The sequence below is a fragment of the Aristolochia californica genome, unplaced genomic scaffold (assembly GCF_029961685.1).
Source record: "Aristolochia californica isolate CCGP_79_NKW_82.1479 unplaced genomic scaffold, dmAriCali1.0.hap1 SCAF_13, whole genome shotgun sequence".
NCBI classification, from domain to species: Eukaryota; Viridiplantae; Streptophyta; class Magnoliopsida; order Piperales; family Aristolochiaceae; genus Aristolochia; species Aristolochia californica.
The window spans coordinates 6937673-6958037 of NW_027181804.1; the positions used below are offsets into that span (position 1 = coordinate 6937673).

The 20365-nt window shown below is 38.6% G+C and overlaps 1 protein-coding gene across 2 annotated transcripts in view; it reads left to right on the forward strand.

Moving 5' to 3' along the window:
- LOC137947879 (exocyst complex component SEC6) overlaps positions 1 to 20365 on the forward strand; it is a 28391-nt gene that overhangs the window by 6989 nt on the left and 1037 nt on the right. Inside the window, exons 9-24 of one of the 2 annotated variants that reach the window (XM_068793700.1) lie at positions 10614 to 10721; positions 10972 to 11107; positions 11212 to 11256; positions 11806 to 11861; positions 12120 to 12228; positions 12429 to 12569; positions 12672 to 12851; positions 13119 to 13202; positions 13368 to 13454; positions 17119 to 17163; positions 17344 to 17422; positions 17779 to 17848; positions 18006 to 18093; positions 18306 to 18395; positions 19324 to 19440; positions 19521 to 19583. In XM_068793700.1, the coding sequence (XP_068649801.1) occupies positions 10614 to 10721; positions 10972 to 11107; positions 11212 to 11256; positions 11806 to 11861; positions 12120 to 12228; positions 12429 to 12569; positions 12672 to 12851; positions 13119 to 13202; positions 13368 to 13454; positions 17119 to 17163; positions 17344 to 17422; positions 17779 to 17848; positions 18006 to 18093; positions 18306 to 18395; positions 19324 to 19440; positions 19521 to 19583 (1498 nt within the window). The remainder of the gene's footprint in view (positions 1 to 10613; positions 10722 to 10971; positions 11108 to 11211; positions 11257 to 11805; positions 11862 to 12119; positions 12229 to 12428; positions 12570 to 12671; positions 12852 to 13118; positions 13203 to 13367; positions 13455 to 17118; positions 17164 to 17343; positions 17423 to 17778; positions 17849 to 18005; positions 18094 to 18305; positions 18396 to 19323; positions 19441 to 19520; positions 19584 to 20365) is intronic. The other variant, XM_068793701.1, reaches the window with a different exon arrangement.

Sequence of the window (20365 nt, forward strand, 5' to 3'; positions counted from 1 at the left end):
GAGGTTGTGAAGGAGACTGGCGAGCTCGACTGATGTGGAGTCTGAGATGCCAAGAGAGTCAGCATAGGCTGCAAGGAGGGAGTTGTCAAGCGAGTGGAACACGCCATCAAAACTAGTAGGACCTGGGCATCCAATGGCGCTTCCATCGAAATTTAGTTTGAGAGTTCTAGCCGGTGGGAGCTGCCATTCTACCATAGTAACTCGGCGAGGAAGGCCGGCCATATGAGCCACCAACCACCAGTTGCTTCTCAGGTGTGTCCCTTGCAAGTGGTTGAACTTTTTTTTTGGTTAGGAGCCAAGCGAAAACTTGGCTGGCATTGTCTTCAGTAAGTGCTTCAATGCTGGTGAATTTGCATTGGAAGCGTCTGCCATTGTGTTCCTTCTAGATTAGGTCAATGCCGTTGGAGAGGTGCAATTTTCCGAGCTTGGGGAGGCAAGTTCCGCGTAGAGATTGGATCATGAAAAGAAAGTCCTGTGTGACACAAGTTTGGATGTCAATCCGATGTAGCAGCTGGGTTCGAATTCTTCAGGAGAGGGGAAAGGAGGGAAAATAATGTGTTTTTTCATAGATCTCTATACCGAGGAATGCTTCAATTGGTCAATCCTTCCGCTCCTTCAATTCAAGCAAATCAGTAGCCAAATAGCCTCTCAATTGGAGCAGCCATTCACAATTCCAAAAATTGAAGTTGCTGATCTCAGAATGCCTCTCAACCGAGCCCTGTGCCGAAACAGGTACAACAGCAAATTCTACTGGAACAATTGGAAAACCTTCAAGGATGATGTCTTTCTCATAGCCCACAACTTTCATCAATGTGGCATAACCTATCGAGCGTTGGGGGCCTCTTTCATTGCCTTAGTCCCCAAAAAGGCCAATGACGAACGGCCATAGGATTTCCCACCTATCAACCTCATTTCTGGTGCATATAAGCCTATAAGGTGATTGCCAACTCCTTGCCCAACGCATGAACGCAGTCCTTCCTACAATAATCAAGCACGGGCAAAGTGCGTTTATCCATGGCGAAACATTCTTGATTCTACCATAGCTGTGTATGAGATGCTAGATTCATTCAAGCGATCTAGACGTCCAAGAATTGCCCTCAAGCTTGATTTGGAAAAGGCCTTCAACAAGGTCAATTGGAAGCTCACTGTCTATTTGAAGTCACCTGGCCATTGATGCACATCGAGGTGATACGGTTAGACCTCCGTTCGACAAAGACGATGCAGTGGAAGAATTTTGTATTTCCATCTCCATCCGAGAGCCACCGAAACTGGATCTGTTGTTTCCAGATGATGTTTTGTATGAAATGGATTGAAATTCCTGATTTAGATTATAGCGTTGGGAAAATTCATGGAGAGAGAGTGACCTTTGCTCCTCAATGTGATCCAAATCAGCTATGCGGTCAAGAATGGAACACTTCTTGGCAGCAGCTACAACACGAAGACTGGAGGACCATGTTCAGAGTTTTGCTTTGAGGAGTTTGTGAAATAAAAAAAAAGCTACTCTGCCTTATGGGTACATACTTAGCCTAATTAGAGTCTACTTTCTTACATAAATACTTGCATTGCAAAGGGGACACAAAATGCTTCGCTGATTCCATTAAGGTTCCTCATAACATGTTGGCAACCAAAAAATCATGTGATATTTGCAGTGAAAATTTTCTCTTTGCTGCAATGCATGAAAGCTCACATTTCCCGAGGAGTGACAAAGGTTCAGATCTAGTCTCTGAAAGTAGGATGGTTAAAAAGAATATATGGATGGTGGAGAAATTTCCATCTGAAGATAAAGCCCATTTTAACTGATCTGCCCCTAAACCAGTAACATCTTTTTAGCAAATCAGATTAGAAATTTTGCTGTTCTCTTTTGCTTCTATTGAGTTGTGTGGTGGCTAATTGAATATCCAACTGCTGGGCTTAGGCTCAAGCCGAGGTAGGCTGGCATAAGACCCTTGTTAAAATTCAAAACATACATCCTAACCTAAGCTTATCTGAGTCTGTTAGGTTGTTAAGTTAGTGAATAATGTGAATGTCGGTGCGTCAAGACATTTTTGTTTTTTTGTTGAGAAAGTGATGATTTTATTAAAACCAAGAAGTAGAACAAACAAGCTTAGGGAAGCCTCCCCCTTACAAGAAGGGCACGGAGAGAGCCCCCTTGCTTAGCAAAACCATCCACAACAGAATTTGCAAAGCTGGGCACATGGACCAAATACAGGTAAGGTGGGGGAGAATGTCAAGAACGGGATAGTATACATCCCAATGACGCCATGACGAAGAAGAGTGAGAGGAAATCCATCCAGCAATCACTGCAGAGTCTGCGTCAATGTGGAGCGGCCTAGAGAAGTGCTTGCGGAAGATGATGAGGCCTCTGAGGAGGGCTTGAAGTTCGACAACAGTGGAGTCAGAAATGCCCATAGGTCCAGAATAAGACATGAGCTGGTTACCACCCGAACCATGGAAGACACCACAATAGCCAGCCAAGCCAGGGTTGCCGAGATAATTGCTATCAAAATTCATCTTGATAAAGCCTTGATCAAAGGGTTGCCACTTCTGCATAGCTGGAGGCTTCAACAGGGCTCTAATATGAGCAATGATATTCCAGTTATCCTTGAGTGAGAGCCCAAAGAGAGCAAAAAACTCCTTCCTCGCATGGAGCCAAGAGGAGATGAGGCCACCCGATCACGAGATAGGTTTGGCCTTGAAGCGCCTATTATTGCGTTCCATCCAAATGCCCTAGGGGATGAAGGCAACACAAGCAGAGATTATCATCTTTCCCAATTTAGGGAGGGGAGCGTCGAGAAGCAAGCACCCAATCGAGAGGATGTCATTTGGCAAGCAAAGCTGAAGCTCGAATTGATTGAGGATGCTCATCAACACGGACCCAGAAAAGGGGCAGGACACAAAGAGGTGGCAAGTAGTCTCCTCCTCAAGGCCACACAAGGGGGCAAGAGGTTCACACACTGAGATTACCACGACGATGAAGGTTGATTGTAGTGAGAATTCTATTAAGCCCGACACTCTACAAGAAGAATTTAACCTTCGAGGGAGCAGAGAGACGCCAAATAAGAGTCAACTCATGTTTGGGGCGAGTCAAGACTTAAGAATAATAAACAATGAATTGACTTTTTTTGCCATTTCCAAGAAATAAAACAACATATAACTTAATGAGAAATGATAACTATACTGATAAATGAAAGAGGAACTCTAGATATGCCGTCACCATCATCATCCCTGCCCCCTCAATCCCTTGATTTACCATGCACCCATTCTAACCAGTGCCCAGATTCGGATTGTTCTTTTAGCTTCTCTTGCCCAGCTAGTAATTCTGAATCTAGTGCCTCGTCCCCGCATCCTCATGAGTCATTACCCCTTGCATCCGAATCCTAGCCCACAAACTGCTAGCCTCTCGGGCTTCTTCACTTACCAACGGAAAAAAAAGAAGAAAAACCAACCCAGGCCACTTCTTCCAGGTGAACCAACCCAACCACCGACCCAATATCCAACCGACTCCTACTCTGGTCGCCTAATCTTTCCCCCTGCCGGTGAGAACTCCCATTGGCTGGTGGATGAACTTCCATCTGAGCGATGCCCATTATGTAACTCTGATGATGAAACCATTTCACACCTCCTTCACTGCCGATATGCCTGGACTGTTTGGTGTACCATCTTGAACAAAGTCAACCTCAAGTTCTGCCTCCCAAATAATCTCATGGCAGCGGGTCAATCCATCCTTGGTGTTCGGCTTCCCAAGCTGGGAAGATTGCTCCTTTCGGCCTGCCTTGCCCATATCCCTTGGGCTTTGGAAGGAACGAAACCAGAGACACTTCACCCACAAATCCCGATTTGCTAAGGAGCTTTGCTACACCCTCATTAGACAGATCTTCACCTCGCTCCACATTATTTCTTGGGTAGTTCCCTCCGTCAAAATTGGTACCTTCTGGCCAACCTCTCGACCCCTTCCCATCCCCCTTCCAACATTTCTTGGAAATCCCTTGCAACTACATTAAACTCAGCTTTGATGGCAACGCCTGTGGCTGGCCAAATATTGTGGGAGTTGGAGGTGTCTTCAAAGATTCTTAATGGGCTACCCTCTTATCCTATGTAGGACCATTGGGCATTGTTGACTCCACTGAGGCTGAGCTCTCCGCATTCCTCGAAGGCCTCATCCTTTTCATTGCCCACCTCAATAGACCCCTCCTTATTGAAGGTGATTCCCAGATCGTGATCAGATGGTGTTCCTCCGCTGCCTTGGAATCTGAGTTAGAAAGGCCCGTTCAACTTCTTTATAATCAGGGTTTAAGCGAAAATTTACAAAAAGACAAAACTACCCTTCAATACTCAAAATTACATATCTCCTAAAATACATGTCTAAATTGAATGAAAATTTCACTAGAGATAAAATAAGACATTCTCCATCTAATAGCCATACTATAAGAGAAAATTGTAATGTGGAAAATATGGGGAATAACCAAAATACCCTTGGATTTGTATTTTAACACTCCCCCTCAAGCTGGAGAGTAGATATCAAACAATCCTAGCTTGTCACTAATGGATACATGTTCACGTCTTCCCCAAGGTTTGGTAAATATATCTCCTAACTAATCTGAAGATTTTACATAAGGAGTTACGGAGTTACCACCTTCCCCTGCATAATTGCATTTTTAATGAAGTGGTAGTTAACTTCTATATGTTTCATTCTCTCATGGAATACAGGGTTGTTGGCAATAAAAATGGTTGCATGGTTGTCACAATTTATAACTATAGGGCCAGGTAATGTAAAATCAAACTCAAGAAGCACAAACTTAATCCACATAAGCTCACTAACTGTATGAGCCGTTACTCGATATTCGGCCTCTGCACTGGACCTAGCCACAACTGTCTGTTTCTTACTTTTCCAGCTTACCAAGTTGCTTCAACAAAACTACAATAGGCTGACATAGAACATCTATCCATCTTATACTCAACATAATCGGCATCAGAATACCCAAGTACATCGACTTTCCCATTCTGAGTATACAGAAGACCTTTTCTAAGTGCACCCTTCAAGTATTTCAAAATCCCTTGAGCAACTTCTAGATGGACTTTCTGAGGATCTTCATGAACTGACTCACAACTCCCACAACAAATGAGATATCCGGCCTGCTAACTGTGGCATAGATCAATTTACCTACAAACCATTGGTATTGAGTTTTATCCTTGAGTGTAGGACCCTGGGTGTCATGTAGTTCCATGGGGGTGTCTATAGGTTTAGTACCTAATAAACCATACTCCTATGACATATCCAATATATATTGTCTCTGAGAAAGAACAATACCTCGCTTGTTACGAGCGACTTCAATGCCAAGGAAGTTATTGAGAGAGCCCTAATCCTTTGTCAAAAAAATTGTGGCTAGATATTGTTTAACTTCTGTAATACCATCAAGATCATCACTAGATAACACAATGTCATCTACATAGACAACCAAAACTACCATATCAGTCTTCCTTTTAAGTAGGAACATAGAATGATCACAATGGCTCCTATAGAACCCAAACTGTAATACCACATCCCTAAACTTTTCAAACCAGGCATGCGGACTTTGTTTAAGTCTATAAATAGCCTTTTGTAGCTTACACACTTTTCCTGTCGTCCCCTAAGCAACATACTCAGGAGGTTGCTCCATTTACACTTCCTCATGTAGATCACCATATAGAAAAGCATTTTCACATCGAGCTGAAAGAGAGGCCAACCCTTATTAATAGCCATCGATATTAAGATTCGTACCGAAGTAAAGTCAGGCCACAAGAGAGAATGTCTCAAAGACATGAACTCCAAAAGTCTGTGTATACCCCTTCACTACCAACCGAGCTTTGTGCCGTTCGGTAGAGCCATCAACATTATATTTGATAGTAAAAACCCAACGACACCCCACAATAGCTGCTCCTGCAAGTGGGTCACATAGACGCCATGTTCCATGAGACACCAAAACACTAATTCATCATCCATAGCTTGTTTCTATTTTGGAGAGCACAAGGCTTCTTGCATTGAACGAGGCATATGGGAAGTAGACAATGACATAGCAAAGGACTTCAAAGATGGGGGACAAAAGATCAAGAGATACATATTTGGATATCGGATGAGAAGTACAAGATTTGTTTACCTTTTCGTAGACTAATAGGCAGGTCCAAATCAGAGACAATAGGATCTGCATGCAATGAAGATGCTAGTGGATCATGAGAAGAGAGCTCTGTAGAGGTAGCCGTAAATGTGAAGAGGCAATGAAGAATTCAATGAAGTTGGTACATCCAAAACTGCAACAAGAATAGGATTGTCTGAAGGAGATTCAGGTGATACAGGAAGCTCAGTATATGATGAAAAATATGGAGTATGTTCAAAGAAAGTCACATCGGCCAACACGTATGTCTTCCGTCGAATAGGATCATAACATTTGTACCCTTTTTGTCGACGAAAATATCCTAGAAAAACACATTTGACAAACCGAGGTGACAACTTATCAACCAAAGTTCCAAACATATGAACAAAACAAGTACATCTAAAAATATGAGGAGCCACATCAAACAATTTACAATTGGGCTTTAAAACCTTAAGAGGAACTTGACCACTCAAAATAGATGAGGGCATACGATTAACCAAGTAGCACGAAGCTAAAACTGCATCTCCCAAAAAAGATTTAAGAATATTCATATGCAGTAATAGTGTCCTTTTTAACCTCAAGGAGATGTCTATTTGTACGTTCAACCACCCCATTTTGTTGTGGTGTCTAATGGCAGGATGTTTGATGGGTAATACCATGAGAAACACAAAATATTGAAAATTTATGGGTAAAATATTCTTATCCATTGTTAGTGCGAAGCACATGAACACATGCACCAAATTGATTTTTTATTTCATTGAAAAAATTGAGGAATACATCAAATACTTTGGATTTCTCCCGTAGGAGATACACCTAAGCGACTCTACTGAAATCATCAATGAACGACACAAAATACTTAAAAATCAAATGGGTTAGGAACCCGACATGGACCCCATACATGAGAGTGGAAACAACTTGGTGCTTTGACTAGAACTAACAGGGAAACTAAAGCAATGATGCTTTCCCAGCTGAAAGGATTCGCAATAAAATGAAATATCGTTGACAAAGAAGGAAAAGACTAATGCAACTTAGCTGGTGAGGGATGTCCCAAGCGCAAATGCCACAAGTAAGAAGAATCTGCAGTAGTAAGAGCTACAGCTCGAGAAACGGATACATCATTCGGCATGTAGAGCCCTCTCTTCTCATGTCTTGAACCAATTGTCCTCTTTGTTTGTAAGTCCTGGAAAACACAAGAAGTAGGATAAAAGGTCACTGAACAGTTTAAGGATTTAGTTATATGACTCACATACAAGAGATTAATTTGAAACTCTGGTACAAATAAAACAGAATCTAAGGACATTTGTGGAGTTGTGTGAATTGTACCCTCCCTCTAAATGGGAGAGGTGGATCCATCAACTAAAGTAACTCGACGATATGAATGAGATGGACTAATGGACTGAAAAAGGGAGGGCATACCTGACATGTGTGTAGAGGCTCCTGTATCAATGATCCAAGAGGGGGAATGAGACACATTCAGTGCATTTATACTTATACTAGCCATCGTTGCACTCGCTGAGGAAGAAGGAAGAGTCTCGGTAGTCTGAGAAGCAGTAGATGAAGCAACCAGTTGACCCAGTTGCTGTAATAACTGCTGAATTTCCTCAAAGGATCCAGTGTGGGAGGAGGCATCCTTATCTGTTAGTATAGAGTTGGCCTAGGTAGGATGACCAAAATTTTCCCAACATTTCTTAGAAATATGATTAGTCCTACCACAATGAATACATTTTCAATCCCCCCGTTCATTTTGGCCATTGCCACAGGTAGAGTAAGAGCGACCTCTACCTCTATTATTACCACCATGAAACTGACCATCAGGTTTACCAGTAGAAGACTGAAGGTCAAGAGCAACTTTTTTTATAGAGAGCTCCACCTGACTCATTCTTGTTTACAACTGCACCTTTAGCTCAAAAAACTCTGTTAAAGGCTTGCTCAAGGGTGGTCACATCCTCATTGACCAACAGTTTGGATCTAATATCATCATACTCGGGCCCCAAATCATTCAAAACCTGGGCTACTTGAATTTGATTTTCTTTCTTACGAATGTCTGCAACATTCGTAGTAAAAAGATGGAATGTACTAATCTCCTTTAGTACTCCCCTCATCTCAGTGAAATAATCTATCACTGATCTACCTCCACGCTTCATATTAAAGAACTTCACGTATAACTCATAGATCCTTGACAAATTACTTTATTGAGACAAAATGGAAATCAAGGTAGTCCACATTGCCTTAGCAGTACTGCAACTCAAAATCTGGTCAATAAATCTGGATTCCATATTGTTGAGCAACCTGATCATTATTAATTTATCTTCTGCCACCCAATCTTTACTAATAGGCACCGGGGGATCATCGGCTATATATTTTGCCATTCTTCTGGCCTTCAAATGCATCAAAACAGATCTGGACCAGTTTATATAATTTGATCCATTCAACCGGATCATAGTTATCTGAATAGACTGAGAAAATTTCACATCTGAGCTCTCAGCAGTCCTCAGGTCAACAACCCATGTACTGGAATTAGCCATTAAATATCACCAAACACCACAATTCAGTACACTAGAGCATTAATTAATCAAAGGGAAACACTTTCCCCAATTTTTTATGCTTGCGCAGTCAAGTGTGCCCCACACCGAATTCAATTAGGGCAATCCAGCACCCAATTCACTCAATTTCGAACCAATAGTGATCAATTTCAGCAATTGAGACCAGAAATCGATGAAAAATGACCTAATTGCAAGAAACTAGGATGATGCAAGCTATATGGATGATGAAGCAAGCATTGGGTTGATGACATAGGCAGATTTGACAAATTTCCTCAGATTGGGATCATCAAACACTTCTAAATCCCAAAATCAATCAAATAGAAGCTGTAATCATTAGCCAATAGGCTAAGATAGGCAGAAAAAGGAAAAAAATTGGATTTTTTACCCTACCTGTCTAGGAAAAACCTTCAAGGAAAAAGATCCACAAAATCGAAAGAAACCTGCCCATGACTTGCGTTACTGCTTTGATACCATGAAAAATATGTGATTTGAGGAGAAAATAGAAGAGGAAAAAGAGTTTTGGAAGAGGAGCAGTTTTGCTGCCTTGGAATCCAAGCCAGAAAAGCCCGTCTAGCCTCTTTATAATCAGGGTTATAGTGAAAATTTACAAAAGAACAAAAATGTCCTTCAATACTGAAAATTACATCTCCTAAAATACATGTCTAAATTGAATGAAAATTTAACTAGAGATAAAATAAGACATTCTCTATCTAATAGCCATACTATAAGAGAAAAATGTAATATGGAAAATATGAGAAATGACCAAAATAGCCCTGAACTTGTATTTTAACAGAGGCTGAGCTCTCCACACTCCTCGAAGGCCTCATCCTTTTCATTGCCCACCTCAACAGGCCCCTCCTTATTGAAGGTGATTCCCAGAGCGTGATCAAATGGTGTTCCACCACCGTGGAACTGCCTTGGAGGCTTTGATTGACCTATCATCAGATTATGATTTTGTTTCTCCCCTCCTTTGTATATGGACTCATGGACCTCATTCAACCAACTTGTTGGCTGACTCTTTAGCTAAACAGGGTGCCTCTCTCCAAGCTCTCCTTGTCGAGAGTGCACTCCATTAGCGCTTTGTATTCCCCCTCTCTTTAATAAAATTCTCATTTTCATAAAAAAGAAATGAAAGGGGCAGCTAATATTTCAAAAAAATGTAGAAATATGAAAAAATTATAATCTTGATTGGGTTTAAAGTTTTGATTGGGCTGTTGTAATTTTCAACTTGGCTGAAAGATGTTCTCCAGTTTTATCAAGATTTCTTTTACTTTTTCACATACTGCTCACGTGCAGTGACACCCCCAAACACACACAAACACATATACATGGACACCCCATGCAATACACCCATGGGCAAACAACACAATCTTATATCCAGAGTTACTATTTGTTCTTGATTTGGTAAAGTTAACATGGTTTTCTTATCATGGCTTTATACAATCTTTTAACATGGTTGCAGGGATATGGATGTAATTTTGATGAAGTTATTTCTATATATGTAAAATAACTGGAATACCCTTAACTGCAATGAGATAGATTTGAGATCATAGATGTCAGATCAATGAGTGTTAATTGGAAGGAAGATAGAAGAAAGAGATAGTAGAAGTGGGACAAGAGAGAAGATGAGAGAGCAGAGAAAGAGAGTTGTCAAATATATCTGTTTCGGCCCTCTTGCTTTTATTAGCTCTATCATATGAGGGTTAATTAAAAAATTTGCTTGAGTTATAATTGCTGAACAGGTTTAAAAGGGTAAAATTTGTTATGAAAATACAGAAAATAAATACAGCTCAAGTTGAGCTTTATTGCAAAATTCTCCGGGTGCTTATATAGGTATAATATTGCCAATTAACAAATAATGTCACATAATAGCTGTATAAAATCTTTTTGCACTGGGTGTAGAGATCCCTGTAATATAATGCAAGGAAGTTCCTTTTGCCAGGGTTGTTGAAATGCAAGAGATCCTTGATCAACAGCTTGCTGAGGAAGCAGCTGAGGCTGAAGGAGGTGGCGCCATGGCACAAATTGCTAATCCTAGAAGATCTGCCAAGTAACTTTTACATGTTTTCTCTTCACATTTCTTGAATGTAGTATTTGCAGTATTTATGAACTAGACCTAACACTAGTCTGTGGCCATTGAGCTGAAGGGTCAAAACACCTAAAAGTCGACCTGCGAAAGTACATTAACGATATTGTACTTGGATTAGATCAACAAGGGCAATTGTATGACTTTGTTTATTTCTTGGGGTGTTTCTGGAATATTTGGATGATATATTTCTGAGTGATCTTAACAATTACAGGAAACCTGCAGTAGCTACTGCTTCCACTAGAACCTTAACTCAAGAGAAGAAGAGTCAGGGCAAGTGTTACAAAGATAAATGCTATGAGCAAATCAGAATAACTGTTGAAGCACGGTTTGACAAACTATTGTCAGTGGTAAGTCTTCTTATTGGCAGTTTTATTGCTATTCAGAAAAAGAATACAGGTTATGTAATATTAATAAGTCAAGAAAGTTTTCTAATCAAGTCCTGTTAATGCAGCTAGTTTTTGAGGATCTAAAAGCTGCTTTAGAGGAAGCTCGAACGGTAAGTGAATTGGATTCTTTTTTATGAAAGCTTTGATAATATGGGATACAGTGCATATCAGTATATCGATTCTATCCTGGTTTTCCAGCAGATTGTGATTGCTTATTCTGCAATGACTCCTGATAAGATTGTAAAATGAGCTTGTGTAGAAAGCAGCTGAGGCCTATTCTATGTTCTTGTATCAAAAAAATTGTGTAAGCTGCAGACTGCAACAATTATCTTTTGTAATGTCTTCTCACTTTAACTAGCAAAAATATTCTTGTAAAGAATATAGCTCAGCGGTCAGGAATACTGTTACAGTACTTGAGGCCATATGTTTCAGTCCCTTCCGATCTACTACAAAGAAACTTGTTCTAATGGAAAAATAACATTAGCTTGTTCATTGAAAAGCATAGAAATTTTTATTGCTAGATTTGTGTTTCTCATTGAGTGAATTTAGTATAGTAGTTTTTCATTTATTTGAAATGGACTTATAATTCGGTGCATATTATTTGCTTATTTTTAATTGGAATGTATTCAACATTTATTAGCGGATATTCTGACTTTCAGATCGGTGAGGAACTTGGAGATATATATGATTTTGTGGCTCCCTGTTTCCCTCCAAGGTTTGTAACTTAATTTACAATAATGAATGAGTTTCTATCTTGGTCTACCAGAATTCTTCACTGTAGAACTGCATTTTTAATTAAGAAGAAGTTATTGGATTGTGAGTATTTACATTTTGGTGTTGCATTTAGCCAGTAAAAAAAAAACAAATTAAACAGAAATTTACAGTGGATTTGTCTAAAGGTCTTGCTTGGTGTTATCCCACCTATTTACGAGTTGACATCTTTTTAATCTCTTGATTATTCATTTCATTTCAGATATGAAATTTTTCAGCTCATGGTCAATCTCTATACTGAGAGGTTCATTCAGATGCTTAGGTTGCTCAGTGATAGGGCTAATCAGCTGACCAATATAGAAATTCTGAAGGTATTATTCTTCAGTTATAGTATTTATTGGTCTGTTTATAAATTTCGTGAGGCATCATGAAATATGGATTCCAGGTCTTCCCATTGAATTTTTCATCATTCTCAAAAGAAAGTTGCCATTCAATGACATTCAGTTATTATTTTGTTATATTATTATGGTTGTCTTTGCCGTGAGAATTGGTCTAATCATACTGGTTGCAGGTAACTGGTTGGGTTGTTGAATACCAAGATAATCTTATTGGTCTTGGTGTTGATGAGTCTTTGGCTCAAGTTTGCTCTGAGAGTGGTGCTATGGATCCTCTTATGAATGCATATGTTGAACGAATGCAAGCAACAACAAAGGTTTTTTCTTTTTTTGGGTCTCAGAAAGTTGTTGACTAGGAAAAAGGTGACGATCTTCAAACTTATTTTAGTCTTTGCTTGTTTCTCTTTTTCTTTCTTCAGAAATGGTACACAAATATCCTGGAAGCAGATAAAGTGCAAGAGCCAAAGAAAACAGAGGATGGAAAGCTCTATACACCTGCAGCAGTTGATTTGTTTAGGATCTTGGGTGAACAGATACAAATTGTTCGAGACAACAGAACAGATGTCATGCTATATCGGACTGCACTAGCTATTATTCAGGCATGGAAGATGTCTCCTGTGTTCATGCTTACTTCTAAACGTGAAAAAATTGTTAATATTTTTGTTTGAAATCTACATGTTGTGACACTATTTCAAAAAATAAAATCTAACTTTTGTGCTCCAAGCAGCTGATGTTGGTTACTTTCTCCCTTTTCACCAAATGACAAAATTAGTTAGGGCATTCTCTCTCTCTTTCTCTCTTTCTCTCACTCTCAGAGGGATTTTTTAGTAGAATTTGTCACTTTCTTTTTTTCTTGTCACCTTCAGATAATGATCGACTTCCAAGAAGCAGAGAAGCAAAGGCTTGAAGAGCCTGCGTCAGATATTGGCTTAGAGCCTCTATGTGCTATGGTTAGTCAATCAGAATTTATTTAAAATCTTACCTTTCTACAATATTTGATTAATTCTATTGTATGATATCAGGTCGAGCCTCTATGTGCTATGGTTAGTCAATCAGAATTTATTTAAAATCTTACCTTTCTACAATATTTGATTAATTCTATTGTACGATATCAGGTCAACAACAACCTACGTTGTTATGATCTTGCAATGGAACTTTGCAACAGCACATTGGAAGCCCTACCCCAAAATTATGCTGAACAGGTATGTGTTTGCTGTGTTTTCTGCTTTGCTTATTTAATGTACTTGCCATTTGATTTTGTTTCCTTTTTCCCGAACATTCTATTTATCATTTATTTTGAAAACGGCGGTAAAAATACAACATCAGGAAGTGGATGTGAGGTCTAGTTTGTTGATGTTGTTGGATTTACATTATCTTACCCATGGGGGAGAGGATCAGATTGTTTGGAAATTTGATAATTCTATCGTCCTTAAGAAAGATGTAAAATGGTTGAAATAAGAAGATAAAAAAGAAAAATTAAGGACGAAGGAGAAGTGGGAAAGAAACAGCAAGAGAAGGCTGCGTTGATCTGTCTCGAAAATCGAGACTGATTCTTCTTTAATACTTACTGAGTTTGGGTAAAACGACAAAAATGCCTTTTAAGTACAGAATCCCTTATAACTCTCTCTATTTAACTCAGATTTTAATACAAATTGAAACATAGGCATATGAAATGTAAACTATCCTGCTATTACAGTATGACACCTATGTGACAAGGACAAAAGACAAAATACCCCTACATATGTAATTTAACACTCCCCCTCAAGGTGGAGAGTAGATGTCAAAAAGTGCCATTTGTTATAAAATCCTAAGTACTCTTTCATTCCAGGAGGTTTAGTAAACACATCTCCAAGTTGCTCTAAGGACTTCAGATATGGAGTGACCACTTTCCCTTGCATGACTGCATCTGTAATAAAATGACAGTCGACCTCTATGTGTTTCTCATGGAACATTGGGTTAGTTATTATGAGTATAACTGCTTGATTCTCACAATTCATAGTCATAGGCTCTAGAACATAAAAGCCACATTCAATCAGTATAGACTTAACCCACATAAGTTTGTTGACTATGCGAGTCATTGCCCGTATTCGACCTCTGCACTAGACCTGACCAATACAACTTGTTTCTTGCTTTTCCAGCTCACTAGGTTACCTCCAACAAAACAACAATAACCAGTCATAGATCTCTATCTATTTTGCACCCAACATAATCTACATTAGAGTACCTAATATATCAATTTATCATTTTGAGTATACATTAGGCTTTTTCCAGGAGCCACTTTAAAATATTTCAAGATTCTCTTAGCCATTTCTAAATGTACCAACCTCAGGTTCTCCATAAACTAACTCACCACTCCCACTGGAAATGATATATCGGGCCTTGTGTAGCATAGATCAACTTCCCTACTAGACATCTATACTTGGTCTTATCCTTGATTATGGGATGATGAGAGTCATGAAGATCAGCATTCACTTCAATGGGGGTCTCCACTGGCTTAGCACTCAACATACCATATTTACTCAACATGTTAACAATATATTTTCTTTGATAAAGAATAATTCCCTTTTTACTCCAAACTACTTCAATGCCAAGGAAATACTTTAGCTATCCCAAATCTTTGGTTTGGAATTGTGTGGCCAAATATTGTTTTACTTCCTCAATGCCTTCTATGTTACTTTCAGACAAGGTAATATCATCTGTTAAAGAATAGTCCCACATGGATTAGTAAATAAAAAGATCTTAAGTTTATTAGTTGGGAAAAAAGTTTCTTGAGTTGGCTAGTCATTTTGGGATGGGCCTTGGACCCAACTTAATATGGTATCAGAATGGGTACTCATATGTGGGCCTACACCTAAATAATCTACTTGTAGATCCACAAAAGAGGGCATACACCTCAACTACCCAACTTAACATGATATCAGAGCAGGTACTCATATGTTGGCCTACACCTAAACTATCCACTTGTAGAGCCACAAAAAAGGGCTTACATGTGAGGGGAAGTGTGAAGGAAATGTCCCACATGGATTAGTGAGTACAAAGATCTTGAGTTTATTAGTTGGTAAAAAGGTTTACTAAGTTGGCTAGTCATTTTAGGATGGGCCTTGGACCCAACTTCACTAATTACATATGGACATAAGGCAGATAGTGCCATGTTAGGTAGATCTGGATTTGTGTATCGACTTATTTAGCTCTGCCTGTTGATCTTGCTATCCCTATTGTTTTCTTGTAGTGATGGGAATCATATTTTGGAGGACTGCATTTCAAGAGCTTCCTAAATGGCAAGTGAAAACTAAAAACAAATGCAGAAACTGGCCCAGTACATAGAGTTGTCTAAACAAATTATGATCCAAGAAATATCTTGAAGACAGAATTTGCTGCAGTTAGTTGTTATTGGGAGTACCAGCTTTGATCAGCAAACCTGCTAAATGATTTGCACTCACTGAAGTATGTAACCAGGATATGGTCTTTCACTAAGGTCTTAAATCTTAGTAATGAGTGTCAAATAATGTCATGTAGTAATTATCATCCAGCTGGACCATTTTAAGATCACTCTCCTCCTGTAAAAGTGTAGCCCAAAGGACAGCACTAAGTGTAAGATCTTCTAGGAGAGCCTGGGGTTCAGCTTTTGTGGGATTAGAATGTCCAAATGGATTAGAATACATAAACCTATCATTCCCTATTTTATCCTGAACTAGCCCTCCTTTGCAACCAACCCTGTGTTACCTATAGAATTGCTACGTTAAACTTAAGACAATCAATTGGATTTCGTTATCTATACTATATTGTCGGGAAAAGCAAGATGTTACTAGTTCTGTAAGTAAACTTCTGTCCACTGAAAATTGCAAATGTGTAGAAACCAAAGACGGTAATTTACAAAAAAGTTGTCCATTTGACGTCAATCTTCTTGAAATAAGCTTGCAAATGTCCAAGGAAGACTTGATGTTTCACGAACTTGATTCATTGGATCTTATACTTATCGAAAGTAAACGCTGGTCATCTGTTTGTGGGTTGTGGATTTACAAATTGAATATTGATCCCAAATAGAGAGCTTTTAGACTGGCCATGCTTTTTAGAGCAAACTGTTGAGCAACAAAGAAGCCCCATCCGTGGAAGATGAGGGTGGCAGAGAGGAGAATACTAGGATGATGTGTGGTAAACTAGGAAACAGAGAATGTTTTCGATAAGAATTATTTGTGAGTTGATCTGGCTCCACATCTAGCTATTACTTCTTTACTTGGAGAAATGGCATTTATAGATTAAAATGTAATAGAGAGCCATTTTGGACATTTTTGTGTGTTTGACAAAGATCTAGTGCAACACTAAGAAGGGATTTGTCAATGATGGTTGATGACCTTGTAATAGATTAATGCAGCACTGCAACAGTCTCAGTTGACAAAACCACATGCTATCTAGCTGATTATGTCCTGGGACAAGTGTAAAGAAACCTATCCAGTAAACCTCGTACTCTGTGCAGGTGGACTGAGACCAATAGGCACCAAATAAAAATCATCTTGTATCTAAATTATGTGTCACCCTAATCATAAATTGCCATGTCGGGATCACTGCATGCAAAAATCAGTGGTCATTGATGAGTAAATTGTTTCCAAAGAAGAGATCTAAAGTATCCATCTGTTCCTCTCAATAATTGTTGGGCACTTAAAATGGTTTGAAGCAAAATAGGAGAGAGTCTCGTGTATGCAATGCAGACTATAAAACAAGGCATTTTGACTGCATATAGAAAAAAAAAGAACATAAATAGAGATGTGAAAATCCAAGAATAACCTATTTTCATCTTGTTTTTTTTTTTGGTTAAGTGCGTTTTTTCTTATTCTCCTTGATCAACTATTGATGATGGTTATTTTGTAGATTAATTTTGAGGATACGTGCAAAGGCTTCCTTGAGGTTGCAAAGGTTTGTATGGGTTCTTGTAAAAGAAATGTTCACCTTTTCTGGTTAATTTTTCTTTATGCATGTGCTGAACAAGATAATAAAGCTATCTCCATTTTCATTCTCTCTTAGTCAAAGCATTTCCTTGTCTTCTTTACTTCTAGCTTCTTAATGTTCTCTTCGAATTTGCCTGTTGATGGCCAGGAAGCTGTACGAATAACTGTCAATGTTATTTTTGAGGACCCTGGTGTGCAGGAGTTACTTGCTAAACTTTACCAGAAAGGTAATTATTGTTTTTTTTTTTTTTTTTTTTTTTTTTTTTTTTTTTTTTGTGAGAATCAAGTTCCATGTGTATAAATGATTGGCAAGTTGATCAATGAACTTGCTTCGAAGTTTTCTTTTGCTTGTTGATTGCACATGTACACTATACCCCTTTCCCCTGGTGCAAGTTGAACCCAAGACCTCACACTGTAAACCCCTCCATGTGGACATTCAGCCAAAGGCCCATGTGATATTGTTTTGGAATGGATGAATAATTTACATATCTATGGACTTAAAACACATTGATATACGTGGTCTACCTCATGATGTATATTAGATGTCTTTTCTTACAAGTCTTAGCTATTTTATTAATTTCAGATTGGTCTGAAGGATTGGTTACTGAATATCTAGTTGCAACATTTGGTGATTATTTCACAGATATCAAAATGTAAGCTTTTCTTACCTGTGCTCAATGCTTCCAAAGGATTAATTTTTGCATTAAACATACTCTTTAAACTTTGTTATACAACATATTGCATGTCTTTGCTTGGTTAGTGGACATAGTGACTTGTATTATCAACATTGTCATGTCACCATTTCCTCAGGTTCATTGAAGACAGATCATTTAGAAGGTTTGTTGAAGCTTGTCTAGAGGAAACAATTATTCTATACGTGGATCATCTCCTAACACAGGTATCTTTAAGGAAGAAAGTGAGCTTCACTAATCTATTCAGTGATAGGACTTGCTTGTGTACTGCTGGCTATTGTTTTGGCCTTCTTTGCTTCTCAAGTTTTGATTAATACATTCAAAAAAGAAAGAAAAATCTCTTGACATGATACAATGTTGCTTTGAATTATTTGTCTTTACCTCTTTTCATTTTTTTCTAACATGCTCGTATTTTCAGAGAAATTACATCAAGGAAGAAACCGTCGAGCGTATGAGACTTGATGAAGAGGTTTTGACAGACTTTTTTAGGGAGTATATCAATGTAATGGTAATAAGGCTTCTCTTCACCGATTTTCATTTACTTTTGCAGGGATATTTCTACTTGTGCCCTGCATCTAGTGTTGCAAGTGGACCATCTTCTATCTGGCTTCATGTTGTATGAATGATCGTGAACAGTTTAAATTTTTTGGAGTTCAAGCTTAAGCCTAGGACCTCGATTTCTCTTATTAATTTTCCATGTGCTAGGTCCGTCACTGCCCTAAGTGATGAATTTTGGCCTTATGACAGCTGCACTAGTGACTAGGGTCTAGAATTACTCCTATTGCCATTGTACTTGTTCTGTTTTTATTTTGTCAAATTACTTGTTGCTCTATTGTTGAAGGAATATTTGTTCTTCTGTTTTATGTACTATGTTTTATTCCACCTGCATCTGTTGTACCCCTTGAGTTTTCTAGGGCTCTTAGATCAGTCTTATGAAGAAAACCAATGCCAAGAAGGGAAATACAGTTGTCTTGGCACAACTGAATGGAGAAACCAAATCTTAAAATTTGGTTTATGTTTTAGATAGGTTGATGTGAATATGTGGACTCCAGGAAGCATGTGGTCACTGAGGCCAATAAATCAATTTAGTATGAACTGGAGCTGTAGTCTAATCTGGATGCTTCTCCAACATTGTAGTATGATATTTTTCACTTTGTTTGGCGAGAAAATTTCAACTATTCATAAATGTAAATACAAACTTTTATGTTTACATCAATAAGCTCTGAGTGCTACTTATTCTGCAGTGAACTTTCATGTACCTTATTCAAGAAAAAGTGTTTCATTTCTCTTTTTCTATGACATTCTTTACTTAGAATTGCTAAAGTCGAATCTGGGCCTTATTTCGTGGTTTATAAATCAATATTTTGGTGCTTGTTCCTTTCATAATTTTCTGCATGGTCTGGGTTTATAACCTTGATATTTAATTTTTGGTACAGAAAGTGGAGAACAGAGTGAGTGTTCTGAGTGAGCTTAGGGAGCTTGCCTCAGCCGAGAGCCTGGATACTTTCACATTAGTCTACTCAAATATGATTGAACATCATCCAGACTGCCCTGTGAGTAATATCAGTTTCTGTATTTTAGCAGTATTTGTGGGAAAGATTCATAAGCATTGAACTAAAATTTTCTATTGCAGCCGGAGGTTGTTGAGAAACTTGTGGCAATGCGAGAGGGCATACCCAGGAAGGATGCCAAGGAGGTATTGCTTTCTTTAACCTTGAAACTGTATATGATCATCATCGTCACAATCATCATCTTTGTCACATTGGCTATAGAGCCTTGTCTTTACTATGTTGGTCGGCTATTGAAATCCTTTTCCTCCATTTTGATCCATCGGATGCTGACTCTACTGTTAGGTTACGGTCTTCAGGTTTAGTTATTTTCTGACGAGCAAAATGATCAAATTATCATTTCTTTGAAATATTTACATGTTCCTATCTTGAATTTTCTGTGTAAATTTCCAAAGCATATCCTAGTGGTGTCTGATTCGTTTTATAGGCATATACAACAATAGAAGTTCTTTTTCTTTATGGGCATTATAGGTAGGGCATGTTCAAGATTTCTATTTACTTGGGCATGGATATACTGTTCACTTGAATCTTACATTGTGCACCATGACTAGTGGAAGAAATGCCATATTTAAGAAGGTTTTAGTGAACAGAGAGACTTGTCTGGGTACTTTTAACTCATGTAAGGGATAGTTAGCTTGGTTCTCAGAAGATGACGTCTCCAGTAGCTGTACTTCTCAAACACTGGCACAATATGCTGATTAAAACCAGCACAACTGGTAGTAGTACAAAACACATGTTTGTATATGGACTTGTAATATTTCTGCCATGGCTTCTCCATTTAGTGATCCACTCATCGAATATCTGGTGGGAGGATCTCTCAGATACATTACTTCTGACCCATAAGGGAAAAATTCTAATGTTGGGTCATTTCTTTTCAAAATTAAAGTGCTTTAAGTCTACATACTAGAAA